Below are 14,492 nucleotides of genomic sequence, written 5' to 3' on the forward strand. Positions count from 1 at the left end.
ATTTTGTATCGATCTGGGAGCTGAAAAAGTTTTGAGTACTTAGCGGATGGGTTAGCATGAAACACGGAAACGCGAGACAGGAAACGTCCGATGGAAGCCGGTGGTTGACAGGTCTCTGGGAACTTTGATTCTTGGCCAAACGTCAGGTTACGCTGTGTTTCTTTAGGACTTCCCCACCAACCGCGCTCTCTGTCTATTGCAACTACAACTCTCTTTGCGAACGCGAAACGCGTTGCAGTGGCCAATTATGGCGGAAGAATCAAAGCAGGTCGATCCCAAAATCAATAACGAAGTCGTCAAAGAAGTGGTCGAGTCGAAGAATGCTCCCGAGCAGGATGCCTCTGACGATGATCCCGCCAACCGCGCCGCTGGCAATTCCGACGCCGTCGCCGCAGAAGCCAGCTCTAAAAAGAAAAAGTCCAAGAAGAAGAAGCTCAAGTCTATCTTGACCGGTTCCAAAGACAATAAAGAAAATACTGCCGAAGCCGGCCCCTCTTCTTCCTCCGAACCACCCAAGCTTAATATCAAGGGCAACATGGTGGAGCAGCTCCTGCAAGCTAACCCGTCCCTGAAGCCTGAGGTTGCAGGTTTGAGCAAGTCGCAGGCGGAAGATATGCTTTCGAAACTGAAGCTCGAGGATCTTCTGACTGGCATGGTGAGTTCTGCGATTGCTACAGGGGCTTGGCTAGTGGTTGCGCAATGCGAAGATGATACAACTAACAGGCGATGTGATATTTCTAGTCAATTGGCGGAAAGAACCAAAAGGACATGGCTTCATATAAGTTTTGGTCAACTCAGCCCGTGGCGCGATTCGGTATGGAAATAAGTGGTGCTTTGTCGATGCGAGCGGCGCGCTGATGCAAAGGCAGATGACAAACCTGATGTGGAAGAAGGCCCGATCAAGATAATCGACCCCGAGAAGGTGCCCAGCGACCCTGCGCCTCTGATTGAGGGCTTTGAGTGGGTGACAATGGATTTGAACGACGAAAAGGAGGTAGGTGAAGAAGTACGCTGGCCTGGGATAACTTGGAAGGCTGATGGGAAAAACAGCTCGAGGAAGTCTATGACTTGTTGACCTATCACTACGTGGAGGATGATGAGGCCATGTTCAGATTTAATTATTCGGCATCTTTCTTCGGCTGGTAAGCCAACCCAATACTCAGGCGATGTGCGAAAGGATTTGGCTAAGGTTCGAATAGGGCGCTCAAATCTCCCGGATGGACCAAGGACTGGCACGTTGGCGTGCGCGCAACTCAGTCTCGCAAGCTCGTCGCATTTATCTCTGGTGTTCCCGTCGATATTCGCGTTCGCGACAAGGTTGTTAAATGCTCCGAGATCAACTTCCTCTGCATTCACAAGAAGCTCCGTTCAAAGCGTCTTGCACCCGTTCTTATCAAGGAAATCACCCGCCGTTGCTACCGCGTCGGCGTTCAGCAAGCCGTGTATACTGGCGGCGTTGTCTTGCCCAAGCCCGTCAGCTCTTGCCGGTACTTTCACCGTAGCCTCGACTGGCTGAAGCTCTACGAAGTTGGCTTCTCTCCCATGCCAGCCAAATCGACGAAGGCCAGGCAAATTACAAAGTACCACCTCCCGGGAAGCACTTCCACCAATGGTCTGCGACAGATGCAGGAGAAGGACGTTGATGCGGTCTGCGATCTGCTGAACCGCTACCTGAAACGTTTCGAATTCGCACCTAATTTTACCAAGGAGGAGGTCTATCACTGGCTGCTGCACAAAGAGGGAACCACACCGGAGCAGGTCGTCTGGAGCTATGTTGTCGAGGAGCCTGGCACGGGCAAGATTATTGACTTCTTCTCCTTCTACCTGCTTGAGTCTTCGGTTATTGGTAACAAGAAACACGACTGTGTTCGCGCTGCCTACCTCTTCTACTATGCTACCGAGACGGCATTCCAGCCGAATGCTCTAGAGTCTGGCGCTCTGAAGGTCCGCTTGAATGCCCTCATGCACGATGCTTTGATTCTTGCAAAGAGGGTAAGTGTCCAGTTACAAAGTTTCACGTGTTTGGTCAATTGCTAATAGTGATCCATCTCTAGTATAATTTCGACGTATTCAATGCGCTCACCCTTCTAGACAACCCGCTTTTCCTACAGGACCAAAAGTTTGGCGCAGGAGATGGCCAGCTGCATTACTACCTTTATAACTACCGCGTTGCTCCCATCTCTGGTGGCGTGGATCAGAACAATGACCCTGACCCAACGAAAATGGGTGGTGTCGGTCTCGTCATGCTGTAGATATATACATGTATACTTATGCCACGATGTGTCTTTATATTTAAAGAAGAAAAACAATTATGAATCATGGAATCTTATGTGTCGCAGCTCGCCCTTGATCACATTTATGCTTTGATTCCCTTGAAAAGTCGCTCTGTATTAAACATGGTTTGTGGTAATTTGAACCGAGTTAGGGGTCCCCAGACAAAAAGGGCATAGCGAAGTGTCGGCATGAAATGAAAGTTTAGCCGAGATCCAGAAGAATCGTTGGCGACACGGAAAGTTTGAGAGAGACGGTTGTCGAGACCGTAGGAGAAGCGTCTTAGTCTCTCTGCTCCTTGAGTGCGTGCAATTGTCGGAAGTCAGTCCGCATCGCACGACATGAGGGCACAAGGAGCTTTGCGGCAGCAGCTCAGAGCCTTTGGCTCTTTGCTCAATGGCTCGCGATGCGTCCGTCCAATGGCCGCCGAGATGCAGAAGTGCTCTGCCTGGCAACCATTCGGCGCGGCCATCAAAGCATCACGCAATGTGGAATCACGCCGTCATCAATCCGGAACGGCATCTGCAATGTATGAGATTTCCTGTCGATATGAAAAAATATTGTCAATACTCTATAACTGCTTTTACTGACTGACTTTCCATAGGCTTGAAGCCGCTGCGGCGGAGCCTCAAGCTCTGGCTCAGGAGACAATTATCAAGAACCTGAGCTCTGAGGAGGCTCAGCGTTTGTCAAAAGTGCGAAACATTGGTATCGCTGTATGTGGAATAATAGCTTTGGATTCAATTGCTTTGCGGCTGACCTCACAATCCAGGCTCACATTGACAGCGGCAAAACTACGGCTACCGAACGTGTTCTCTTCTACACTGGCAGAATCAAGTCGATACATGAAGTCCGCGGCAAAGATGCCGTTGGCGCTAAAATGGATTCCATGGAACTCGAACGTGAAAAGGGTATTACTATCCAATCGGCTGCTACATTTTGCGACTGGGTCAAGAATGAAGACGGCAAGGACGAAACGTACCACATCAACTTAATTGACACTCCTGGTCACATTGATTTCACCATTGAGGTCGAGCGAGCTCTCCGTGTTCTTGACGGTGCAGTCATGATTCTCTGCGCTGTTTCCGGTGTCCAATCTCAGACGATGACTGTCGATCGGCAAATGCGTCGGTACAATGTTCCCAGAATCTCTTTTATCAACAAGATGGACCGTATGGGCGCGAACCCGTTCAAGGCTGTCGAGCAGATCAACCAGAAGCTCAAGATTCCCGCGGCTGCTCTCCAGGTTCCCATTGGTACTGAGGATGACTTTAGAGGTGTCGTGGACCTGATTCACATGAAGGCCATCTACAATGAGGGTTCCAAGGGGTTAGTCCACCCATGGTCAGATTGAGTTTATATTTTGAAGTAAGATGCTGATATGCAGAACTGTAGTGAGACTATCGTGGTCAAGGATGAGATCCCCGAAGAAGTCCGCGCCCTGGCCGAAGAAAAGCGCCGTGTCATGATCGAAACTGTTGCCGATGTCGATGAGGAAATCGCCGAGCTTTTCTTGGACGAGCAGATGCCTACGCCCGAACAGCTCAAGGCTGCCATTCGCCGTGCCACCATCTCGCTCAAGTTCACTCCCGTGCTCATGGGTTCCGCTCTGGCCGACACCGCGGTGCAGCCCATGCTCGATGCCGTCTGCGACTACTTGCCCAACCCGTCCGAGGTCGAGAATCTTGCTCTGGACGCCCGCCGTCAGGAGGCCCAGGTCAAACTCGTCCCGTACAACGAGCTTCCCTTTGTTGGTCTGGCTTTCAAGCTCGAAGAGAGCAACTACGGCCAGCTCACCTACATGCGTGTCTACCAAGGTACTCTGCGCAAGGGTATGAACGTGTTCAACGCTCGTACGGACAAGAAGGTCAAGGTTCCCCGTATTGTTCGCATGCACTCCAACGAAATGGAAGAAATCCCCGAGATTGGCGCTGGTGAAATCTGCGCCGTATTCGGTGTCGACTGCGCCTCGGGCGATACCTTCACCGATGGCACCCTCGGATACACCATGTCGTCCATGTTCGTTCCCGAAGCCGTCATTTCGCTCTCCATCAAGCCCAAGCACAGCAAGGACACGGCCAACTTTTCCAAGGCCATGAACCGATTCCAGCGCGAGGACCCGACTTTCCGTGTGCACGTCGACCCCGAGTCTCAGGAGACCATCATCTCCGGTATGGGCGAGCTCCACTTGGATATTTACGTCGAACGTATGCGCCGTGAGTACCGGGTCGACTGCGAGACTGGCCAGCCTCAAGTCGCATACCGTGAGACCATGACGGCGCGCGTGCCCTTTGACCATACGTTGAAGAAGCAAACCGGTGGTGCGGGAGACTATGCCCGCGTCATGGGTTGGATGGAGCCTACTGGCGCGCTCGAGGCCAACCAATTCGAGCAGCAAGTCGTTGGTGGCTCGATTTCCGAGAAATTCTTGTTTGCTTGCGAAAAAGGATTCATGGCCTCCTGCGAGAAGGGTCCCTTGCTCGGCCACCGCGTCTTGGGCACCAGCATGGTCATCAACGATGGTGCTACCCACATGACTGACTCGTCCGAAATGGCATTCAAGATTGCCACGCAGCAGGCTTTCCGCAAGGCCTTTAACGAGGGCCGGCCCCAGATCCTCGAGCCCCTGATGAAGACTACCATTACTGCTCCAAACGAGTTCCAGGGTAACATTGTTGGTATCTTGAACAAGCGCAATGCTGTGATTAACGACACCGAGATTGGCGTCGACGACTTTACCCTCTACGCCGATTGCAGTTTGAACAGCATGTTTGGCTTCTCATCCATGCTCAGAGCCGCTACCCAGGGCAAGGGAGAGTTTACCATGGAATTCAGTCACTATGCTCCCGCCCCGCCCCAGCTGCAGTAAGTCCAGGTCTTTTTTTTTTTTTTTTTTTTCCCTTTTCTTTGCAAAGACAGTCTCTTCTTTTGTTCCAAGAATGCGTCGAGAAACACTAGCTAACTCTTCGCCCGAACCAACAGAAAGGAGCTCATTGCCAAGCACCAAAAGGCCCAAGCCGACCGCCACAAGAAATAAATGAGCATACATCCTCTATGAGCGGTTCGTGTCTTCCTTTCCAAATTGCACCGACTCGGTGTGCTCAGGGATGATATTCGCTGCACAACGGTCAAACATTCGACGTCCATGATATACGACCAATGCTTTTAAAGCACACTATTCCGAGATTTATCCAAAAGCGGGTTATATTTGATATCCATGCTAATTTAACTTTTGTGGAAACGGCATGGCGGCAGGGAAAATGCAAAGAAAATCTAAAGTGTTTTTAATATCATCACATACAACCCTAACCCACTCCGCTTCTTCTTGTACTTTTTTTTTCTTACCTTCTTCAGTCTCTGTACTGGACATGGATTATTAGCCTTTGTCTCGGGTTGACTAGATTAAGATTGCATTGATTGTTTTTTCCTTTTTGTTCTGGTCAAACTTGGGGTCTAGATTTATAGATTTGTACATTACTTATGCAATATTGTCTGTCCTTTTGTGGAATATACATTACATGGTTCTTGTACAATACAACACACACGTTATGTTGATCTTTGGAGTGTATGTTCTTCTGTAGGTTAGTATAGATGTTGTCATGTAAATATTTCATGGTTTCATTGTTCTGAGGCTTTTTAATAATCCTGAGGATTCAATTATCCTGAGAATCTTCATGACATGACATTAGGCACTAAGGCCGACAAGATGCCAGGATGCAGTCCGCATGTTGTACTCAATAGGAGACAGTCACCTTCGCACCCAGACAGGGGCGAGGTAACCATAGACCTTTGCGCCATTAGTTAAGCGCACATGGCGCACATCACCCTGCGCCACACCCGTTGACTCCCAGCTTCTTCCGTCATACCTCTCGCTCCAACGCTCCAACGCTGCTCTCTCCGGCTATTCCCCCTCCGAGACAGTCCCACCAACGTTTGACAACAACTGACGGCGAACGACGGTTTATTCTCCTCGATATATCGTGTACTCTACTCTATCCCGTCTTATCGCTTCCACGACTTTATTCTTCGCTCTTCGCAGCTCACTCCTCGATCGACTGGTATTCGATGAGCCCGGCCCTGGCTTCGACAGTGATTTTGATTGCGTCTTTGGAAGCTGTGCGATAAGCAATTAATCTCCTATTAATCTCCTGGCTTTTTCGACCGAATAGTCTATACAGCGTACATTGTAGAGTGTACAAGCTTCAACGGGGTATAGCTCTTTGGTCATTTCTTAGTACCTGCGGTCTACCTGCGGTTTACCAATTTGGACAGATAATTCGGACAGTCAATTCGCACAGACAATTGCACAGATCTTGTCCTGTCGAGGGAAGAAAAACGTACAATATACAGCAAAATGCCCTCCTACTTCATCTTCACCACCACCAACCTTACCCAATGGATAGTCTACGTCGTGAGCGCCATCGACTGGGGCATCGCAAACGATCAACTCTTCACGCCCAAGCTCTTAAAATACTCCAAACGCATCGTATCCGAGGACCTGGCATCTCAGGCATCTCAAACTCACCAAAGTTCTCAGTCCCAAAGTGGTGGTGCCGTTCGCCCACGCATCGCCCGGCGCACACGATGCAAAGTCCTCGCCGCAGCGACACTTTCGCTCCTCCTGGATATCAACCGCATGATCGGCGTCATACTGGCCGTCTGCGAGCTCCTGTACCTCGTAATGTACGCGGATAAAGCGTGGATCGCTCTGCTCGAGCTCGCAATTGGCGCCATCCACTCGGTCTACATTGGCGTGGCCGTAGCCCAGACGCAGGTTTTGTGGAACAAGTGGACAGACGTGTTTGCCTTGCCGGCGGAGTATTTGCCCGTGTCTGTGACGGAATCGCCAGCGCCGGGTTATTTCCAGGACAATGACAGTTGTGGAGAGTACTATTACCCGGAAGAGAAGACTGCAGCGGCGACGCCGACGACCGAGACTGCGTTGGTCCCAGTGCTGGTGCCGCTGCAGGCGGATACGCCCGCCGTGACGGAACACAGTGCGGATATGCCGCCCCCGTATGTAGCGCATGTTGAACATATTGAGCGCGAGACGACGGCCCTTGCGGAGACGCGTGCACAGGGCACAGAGGTTTATGGGTACTGTGATGATGGTGTTACGGAGGTTTAACAGACGGTGGATGCCAAGTAGGTCGTAGAGCATGGGTTGATGGATGGATTGGATTGAACTGGATCAGGAGAGAGGTATAGAATCATTGGGATTGGGTGCGTAGCATTGCGTTGCGTGTTGCGCGTTGCATTTAGATTCTTTCTTTTATTTAATTTCCTTCTTTTCATATCCTTTTTTTTTTTCCTTTTTCATATCTTTCTGTTTTCTTCTTTCTTTTTTCTCATGCATCTTTCTTTAGCATTTCAATCACCGTCTCTGAGATTGCATTACAATCGTCTTGAGAGAGTACTCGCAGCATATGCTAGACTATATACTCTACATGTCATATACACATGTCATACACATATCTTTCGCATCATGGACATTGTCTTAGAACAACCCTTTACATTATTCTCTTTTCCTTTTATTTTATATCAATACAGAATTTTCTCTTAATGTGTATGCCCATACCCAGACTCTACATATACATACACACCAAGAACCCCGTCAATATATACGAATGATATAACTTATAAAACTTAAAAAATATATATACATTAAACCCTCCCCCTCCCCTTTTAATTGGGGGGGGGGGGAAATAAAAAATAAAAAATAAAAAAATAATAATAATTAAAAAAAAAACACATCATCTCCTCAACGACCCAATCTTCTCCCTCAACATCCTCACCAACGTAGTTACCCACTCCCTCCCTCCTCCTACTACACGTCGTCCTCCTCTCATCGCAATCATCCGGAGCAGCACCACCCCCAGCACCGACGAGCCCAGCAGCGCACTCGCCACCAGCCCGCCCGCCAGGATCCGCCCCTGCCGCGCAACTGCGTGCTGCACGTCCGAGTAGCGCTCGTTCCCGAAACACACGCGCGCGTACTGCGTCGCCCACCCCGTCGAGGGGAAGCGGCTGCTGATGAACTCCTCGATGGTCTTGCGCAGGAGGTACACGGGGGACCGCACCGACGCGCGCATCTCGATGTAGTTACTCAGTGCGAGGTCGTTGATCGCGTGCGCGTCGGGTGTGCGGAGGCGGGTGTATGCTGATAGTGCTGCGCCCATGTTGTCGGAAGAGTATTTGTCCAAAGAAGAGGATCCGGGAGAGTAAGAGTCCAAAACATCAAACAATACCCGAACATCCTCAAGCCCGGCATTCATGCCCTGGCCGTAAAACGGCACCATGGCGTGCGCGGCGTCGCCGACAATGACGACCTTGGACGAGTAGTGGTACGGCGTGCATTTGATGCTGATGAGTGGCAGGTGCGGGTTGTTGGAGAATTGCCAGCGCAGGGCGTCGGGGGATATCAGGTCCGGTACGACGCCGGGGAAGTGCGTGTTGAAGAAGGTGAGGAGGTCTGAGCCGGACGGACCGGAGGGATCAGAAGGATGGGAGGGAGTAGAAGAGGAAGAAAAGGCAGATGGGTCGGAAGGATCGGAGGATAAGGATGAGGACAGACGGGCAAAGACGTCCTGAGGAGCGAATAAAGTGCAGGTGAATGAGCGATCGAGCGATGGGATGGCAATGAACATGAAGTCGCGGCCGGGCCAGATGTGGAGGTGGTTAGGTGAGATGCGGAACCCGGACGCGGACGCGGAAGGGGACGATGATGAGGTGGATGAGGAAGAGGAGGAGGAGGATGGTAAGGATGGCTGGGAAAGAGGCGGGATTTGAAACTCGCACCATAGTGCGTCAATGTATTCTTGCTGGTAGTTGACTCGTGTGTATTTCATGAGGTGGTATCGCGTGGCAGAGTGTGCGCCGTCGGCGCCAATGAGAAAGTCAAATTCGACTTGGATTTCCTCGGGGCCGGGAGGAGCAGGCGGAACCGGGTTCGAGGAAGACGTGGTGGCGGGAGTTTCTGAGGAAGATTCGGTTTCGGTTTCGGTTTCGGATTCAGAGGGTTTGGTGGGTGAAGAGGAAGGAATGCGGCGCTCAAACCAGGCTTTGTTGGCGTCAAAGTCTGCGCCGGTGAGTTTGTGGTTGAAGAAGAGCTTGACGTTGGGTAGGTGGTCCAGTTCGTCGAGCAGACTTTTGTTGAGAGACCCGCGATCCACGGCTCGTTGGAACTGCATGTGTTAGATGATGTGGTTTCGTGTATTTGAAAAGGGGTAAGGGAGCATGTGGATTTGTGGAGGAGTGGAAGAAAAGGGGGAGGAGTGGGCAAGGAGGGAGGGGTATATGAATCAATGAATCAAAGATAAAAGGAATGCTTACTCGTCCGTGAACATCGTAGAGTTGGGACTGCTCAAAGAGATCTCCCGTCTTGGTACGGCCGTGGATCATCCGGCCGTGCATGGGGATAGTTTCGGAGAGTACGCCGTCAAGTAGGCTGGTTGATCCGGCATTTCTCATGGCGTTGATGCCGCGCTCCGAGAGCGCAAGGTTGATGGACCGGGTGAAGTTTAATGGGATGGTGTCAGGGTCTCGGAGATCTTTACACTGTTAGTTGAAGTTATGGAATTTAGCAGAAGAGTATAATATGACGCGCAGATTCACAGTCGAGTAATAAGAATTATTCGGTATATGAAAATGAACCAAAACAATTACAATAAAACGCATATATGATATAGGTATAAGAACGTCAAAGAAGATGAAATCAATGATTGTAATAAACATATAATGTAGCAGTAAAACAAATTTGAACAGTAATACATCTCTTCAATTAAGAGACTGACAGTAAAGATATAAGATTGTCAGACTTACCACCCCGCAATTCGTACACTTCTACTTCGTGACCCCGCCGTGCGGCATACAGGGCAGCGAGAGCGCCGACAGGGCCCGCCCCGACAACGACAGTCTTTTGTGTTTTCGTCTCAGCCGCCATTATTATTATATGCAAGATGGAAACAGAAAGGAAACTTTCAATATAATACAAGAATGATGAAGAAAACGTGGAATGTCAGATGTGACGGTGAGATAAACTTGAAGTGATATGATAAGGGTTCGATCTTACCCCGGGTAACCCACGCGATGAGACAGGTATTAAACAGTTTGAATTTGATAGACATTTATATCAGAAAGGGACTTGAATTAGAGAGATATATGTATCCTTATATATGTATATATATATATATATATGTGTTGATGAGTAGAAACCTAAGATATCAATCAATATAAAAAAATACGAATTTTCTGGGCTGTTTGTCCCTTACAAGTGCCTTATATAGAAGATTTGTGCATGAATCGGAATAAAGATTAGCCAGCATTGTAAGTATTTGAAAAATCCCCATCTAATATATGAGATATTCAAAGTGCAGAATGATATAGCTAATCTACAGTGGTAATCTTTCTCCTGATTCCCGGAATGAATCATATCTGCTGTTGATACTCTGTAGTGACGACATTTTACCAGAGTGGTGATAGAGACCCCTTGATTGAGCATATGCAAGCAAATACACCTTAATGAACAACTACTTCAAAAATTATCAATATAAATTCTGCTGTGATTGTATGATATTGCACTGCAAATACTATTTTGGGTGAGTGGAGTGAGTCCAGACTTTGGGTCTCGATCCGTCCCGTTGTAGGGAGGATGGTCTACTCGTATAGAGGACGTATAAACTTGGGCTCTCGCCTGTTTCCGTCATTCGCACCAACAACATCGGCCACTTGGACCTAATCTTCCACCCCATCTCTCCTCATCTCTGACCCTCAAACTCCCCTATTCTTTTTCGCCTTATTCTTCCCTTCTCCAACACAAATTATAGACTGCTGAGGATCCCAGCGAGGGACCCAATTCATTAAAAATGTCTGGCGAAGCGTGGCTGTACCTGTTGGCGGTGCTCATCAATGCCGTCAACCTCTTCCTCCAGGTCTTTTTCACCATCATGTACAGCGATCTCGAATGGTGAGTCATCCACTCGGTCGATCTACTCTCTAAGAAGCTCCGGCACCGTATTTTGGGACTCGCTGGAAGATTTGCGCATCGATCTGAGCCCATATTGTGCTGCTCATGAGCTTCATTTTGCTGCTTCCATGTGATCGTGTGCTGACATGTGCCCTGTTTTGCTCGATAGCGATTACATCAACCCGATCGACCTTTGCAACCGCCTCAACACCTACATTATTCCCGAGGCTGCTGTCCACGCGTTCCTGACTTTCCTCTTCCTCATCAATGGCTACTGGCTGGCTCTGATCCTGAACTTGCCTCTGCTGGCCTGGAATGCAAAGAAGTACGTGCTTCAATTGTCCCGCAACACAGGGTGAATGTGGGAAATAGCATTGGATATGTCCGCTGACGCGACGCATTAGGATTATCGACAACCAGCACTTGCTTGACGCGACCGAAATCTTCCGAAAATTGAACGTTCACAAGAATGTAAGGCTCCCGAGTCAACTCAATCGGCATGGCATTCCTGGACAAAACGGGAGGGCTTGAGCTGCAATTGGATCAATGTATTGACCGCTTCTATAGGAATCATTTGTCAAGCTTGGTTTCCACCTGATCATGTTCTTCTTCTACCTCTACAGCATGATTGTCGCCCTCATTCGCGAGGAGTCGAACTGACTACGATCGGAAACTGCGAGAAGCATGCGTGTCGGCGGTGTCTTTTAGAGCTGTGACGACGAGTAAAGGAGCATGCACGAGCGTGTATCGGCTATCTGAAGCAAACCGGGCGTCTGAGGCGACCAATTTTATTTCGCTACGCATGTGGTGGGAAATAGAAGGTAGAAAGACGAAGGCATTCAGGAGGGAAGACAATGTGGGGAGGAAGGTTGTATGTTGAGTGCGGAGGCCTCCTGCTGGCTGCTAGGGCATGGCCATGAGCATCTGGTCAGGAGCGGAGACATTTGTAATTTTTTTCTTGTATACAGCAAGCTATGAATCACGAATAATTTGATCAAATATAAACTCGTCATCTGATGAGTATGCCAATAATAGAGAGCATGCACCGTACCTAGATTTCAAGTGAATCGCATTGCATACTCCATATACTGTGTTAGGCCATCTAGGGGAGCTTAGTGGGATGAGATCAGTGGAAACGAAAGACAGGTGAAAGTCTTGGCATGCGAGACCCTGTCAACTTCAACATCCACTTCCATCATATCGAAAAAGCCAATTGAAGACGCAACAACCATCTCTTGCGACCAGGTGCCGCCTCTGCCAACAGATCAGACTTGACCACGTCAAGGTCGTCTGCCTCATTTTCAAACCGAAAATGGCTTCTTTACTTGGGGCGCATTACGATTCGAGCGACGACGATGCAACTGCACCGGCTTCCAAGCCCACCAACTCTACTCCCGCCACCACTGTCGTAGCTGCTCCAGATGTCTCGGTGGAGGTTTGGTCCCGTATCTCTTTTACTTCATGAGGAGGCAGTATAACTAATACTGAGTATAGGATCCGATGCGACAGCAACTGGCCCTGACGAAGCCTACTGACACCGCTCTTAGCTACAACATCACCTACGACGATCTCACTCGACCAACAGAAGGCCCGGCAAACCCGTTCAAGAACCCAAATGGCAACGCTTTAAAACGGAAAAACATCATCACTGGCTATGCCGAAGAAGCCGCCGTCAGTGAATCCACCTTCAATACTCAGCACCGGACGTTCCAATCCCTAGGCTATACGCGAGGCGCCGACGGCGAGATACTCGGCGACCTCACGCGAGCAGATCAGTTCGGCGGACGAGATGTCGTGCAGATGCGACATCTGGACAAAGAACAGAGCGAGGCTCTTCGTCGCAAGCGCCAAAGAAAGGGCGACCCATCCATTGTCGACGGCCCAGGCGCGTATAAAGGACCATGGGCAAAGTACAGGGACGACGACATTGCGCTGGAAGAAGAAGCCGCGCAGGCCGGCGAAGGGCTGGCGAGTGACGAAGAGTACGAAGAAGACGCCATTGCAACCATTGACAACACGCCGCTTCCCAAACTTGCGACCGACTACGCCGACGAGGGCGCCGACGGCAACGGTGCTGGCACCGAATCGACCGAGTTCCACGGCAGCCAGCAGTTCGACTACCAAGGCCGCACCTATATGCACGTACCGCAAGATCTGGACGTGGATCTGCGCAAAGAACCCGGCAGTTGGCGCAGTTACGTGCCCAAGAAACACGTTCACACGTGGAAATCGCACACGAAACCCATTACCGCCTTGCGCTTCTTCCCTTCTTCTGGCCATCTCCTCTTATCCTCCTCTGCCGACACCAAGATCAAGATCTGGGACGTCTACCACGAGCGCGAGCTGCTGCGCACTTATTCTGGCCACAACAAGGCCGTCACAGACATCACTTTCAACCCCGACGGCACGCGCTTCCTCTCTGCCAGCTACGACCGGCAAATGAAGCTCTGGGACACGGAATACGGCAAATGCATCGGGCGCTTCTCGACCGGCAAGATCCCACACGTGATCAAATTCAACCCGTCCGTCGACCACTCGCACGAGTTCGTCGCAGGCATGTCGGACAAGAAGATTATCCAGTTCGACACGCGCTCCGGCGAAATGGTCCAAGAATACGACCACCACCTGGGCCCCGTCAACACCATCACTTTCGTCGACGAGGACCGCCGCTTCATCACCACGTCCGACGACAAATCCCTTCGCGCCTGGGAATACAATATCCCCGTGCCCATCAAATTCATCGCCGAACCGTACATGTACTCCATGGTCCGCGCCGCCCCACATCCCTCTGGCAAATACGTCGCCTTCCAGTCCGGCGATAACCAGATTGTCGTCTACGCCTCCACAGACCGGTTCCGCCAGAACCGCAAAAAGAGCTACCGCGGCCACAACACCGCCGGTTATGCCGTCGACGTGGCCATCTCCCCCGACGGCCAGTTCGTCTCGTCTGGTGACACGGGCGGCTTCGTCTGCTTCTGGGACTGGAAGACGTGTAAAATGTATCACAAGATTAAAGCCAGCGATGGGCCCGTCGTTGCGACCCAGTGGCATCCCCAGGAGACCAGCAAGGTCGTTACCGGCGCCCTCGATGGCTTGATCAAATACTGGGATTAGACTTTTCCCCTTCCCTTTCCTTTCCTTTTCTTTTTCCATTTCCATTTCTATTTTCTTTTTCCCTTTCCATTTCCATTTCCCTTTTTCTTGTTCTTTTTCTTTCCCCACTTGAAGGCATTGGGGACTCTTCTTATTCTTCCTT

At 50.2% G+C, this 14,492-nt stretch overlaps 6 protein-coding genes across 6 annotated transcripts; 5 read left to right on the forward strand and 1 right to left on the reverse strand.

The window, feature by feature from the left end:
• Positions 1-151: 151 nt before the first annotated feature.
• Positions 152-2,339, forward strand: L228DRAFT_257701 (Glycylpeptide N-tetradecanoyltransferase). The gene is made up of 6 exons (XM_018334013.1): positions 152-655; positions 742-814; positions 870-994; positions 1,051-1,142; positions 1,200-1,992; positions 2,055-2,339. The coding sequence occupies exons 1-6, from the start codon at positions 248-250 to the stop codon at positions 2,250-2,252; spliced, it is 1,689 nt and encodes a 562-aa protein (XP_018191781.1). The 5' UTR covers positions 152-247; the 3' UTR covers positions 2,253-2,339.
• Positions 2,340-2,589: 250 nt separating this feature from the next.
• Positions 2,590-5,724, forward strand: L228DRAFT_216385 (translation elongation factor G). The gene is made up of 5 exons (XM_018330112.1): positions 2,590-2,800; positions 2,876-2,987; positions 3,044-3,600; positions 3,667-5,136; positions 5,254-5,724. Exons 1-5 carry the CDS (start codon positions 2,613-2,615, stop codon positions 5,306-5,308), a joined length of 2,382 nt encoding a protein of 793 aa, XP_018191782.1. The 5' UTR covers positions 2,590-2,612; the 3' UTR covers positions 5,309-5,724.
• A 430-nt stretch (positions 5,725-6,154) lies between these two features.
• L228DRAFT_242665 (hypothetical protein) lies at positions 6,155-7,503 on the forward strand. Its single transcript, XM_018331500.1, has one exon. It carries the CDS (start codon positions 6,626-6,628, stop codon positions 7,397-7,399), a length of 774 nt encoding a protein of 257 aa, XP_018191783.1. The 5' UTR covers positions 6,155-6,625; the 3' UTR covers positions 7,400-7,503.
• Positions 7,504-7,967: 464 nt separating this feature from the next.
• On the reverse strand, positions 7,968-10,269 carry L228DRAFT_242667 (FAD/NAD(P)-binding domain-containing protein). The gene is made up of 3 exons (XM_018331501.1): positions 10,093-10,269; positions 9,604-9,821; positions 7,968-9,455 (listed from the first exon to the last, which is right to left on the reverse strand). The coding sequence occupies exons 1-3, from the start codon at positions 10,211-10,213 to the stop codon at positions 8,025-8,027; spliced, it is 1,770 nt and encodes a 589-aa protein (XP_018191784.1). The 5' UTR covers positions 10,214-10,269; the 3' UTR covers positions 7,968-8,024.
• A 717-nt stretch (positions 10,270-10,986) lies between these two features.
• Positions 10,987-12,285, forward strand: L228DRAFT_242668 (cornichon). Its single transcript, XM_018331502.1, has 4 exons — positions 10,987-11,236; positions 11,406-11,561; positions 11,641-11,707; positions 11,804-12,285. The coding sequence occupies exons 1-4, from the start codon at positions 11,136-11,138 to the stop codon at positions 11,894-11,896; spliced, it is 417 nt and encodes a 138-aa protein (XP_018191785.1). The 5' UTR covers positions 10,987-11,135; the 3' UTR covers positions 11,897-12,285.
• Positions 12,286-12,548: 263 nt separating this feature from the next.
• Positions 12,549-14,350, forward strand: L228DRAFT_206064 (putative mRNA splicing factor; the record flags this gene model as incomplete). The annotated part of the gene is made up of 2 exons (XM_018329663.1): positions 12,549-12,671; positions 12,731-14,350. The coding sequence occupies 2 exons, from the start codon at positions 12,549-12,551 to the stop codon at positions 14,348-14,350; spliced, it is 1,743 nt and encodes a 580-aa protein (XP_018191786.1).
• Positions 14,351-14,492: the final 142 nt, after the last annotated feature.

The sequence above is a fragment of the Xylona heveae genome, assembly GCF_001619985.1.
Source record: "Xylona heveae TC161 unplaced genomic scaffold L228scaffold_1, whole genome shotgun sequence".
In the NCBI taxonomy this organism is placed as follows: domain Eukaryota; kingdom Fungi; phylum Ascomycota; class Xylonomycetes; order Xylonales; family Xylonaceae; genus Xylona; species Xylona heveae.

Coding starts and splice junctions, on each gene's coding strand:
- L228DRAFT_242668 (XM_018331502.1), top strand. CDS start 11,136: ATGTCTGGCGAAGCGTGGCTGTACCTGTTGGCGGTGCTCATCAATGCC. Junction 11,237..11,405: donor ATGTACAGCGATCTCGAATG/GTGAGTCATCCA, acceptor TTTGCTCGATAG/CGATTACATCAACCCGATCG. Junction 11,708..11,803: donor AATTGAACGTTCACAAGAAT/GTAAGGCTCCCG, acceptor CCGCTTCTATAG/GAATCATTTGTCAAGCTTGG.
- L228DRAFT_257701 (XM_018334013.1), top strand. CDS start 248: ATGGCGGAAGAATCAAAGCAGGTCGATCCCAAAATCAATAACGAAGTC. Junction 656..741: donor AGGATCTTCTGACTGGCATG/GTGAGTTCTGCG, acceptor TGATATTTCTAG/TCAATTGGCGGAAAGAACCA. Junction 1,993..2,054: donor CTTTGATTCTTGCAAAGAGG/GTAAGTGTCCAG, acceptor ATCCATCTCTAG/TATAATTTCGACGTATTCAA.
- L228DRAFT_242665 (XM_018331500.1), top strand. CDS start 6,626: ATGCCCTCCTACTTCATCTTCACCACCACCAACCTTACCCAATGGATA.
- L228DRAFT_242667 (XM_018331501.1), bottom strand. CDS start 10,213: ATGGCGGCTGAGACGAAAACACAAAAGACTGTCGTTGTCGGGGCGGGC. Junction 9,822..10,092: donor AGTGTACGAATTGCGGGGTG/GTAAGTCTGACA, acceptor AACAGTGTAAAG/ATCTCCGAGACCCTGACACC. Junction 9,456..9,603: donor TCTACGATGTTCACGGACGA/GTAAGCATTCCT, acceptor TAACACATGCAG/TTCCAACGAGCCGTGGATCG.
- L228DRAFT_216385 (XM_018330112.1), top strand. CDS start 2,613: ATGAGGGCACAAGGAGCTTTGCGGCAGCAGCTCAGAGCCTTTGGCTCT. Junction 2,801..2,875: donor TCCGGAACGGCATCTGCAAT/GTATGAGATTTC, acceptor GACTTTCCATAG/GCTTGAAGCCGCTGCGGCGG. Junction 2,988..3,043: donor TGCGAAACATTGGTATCGCT/GTATGTGGAATA, acceptor CTCACAATCCAG/GCTCACATTGACAGCGGCAA.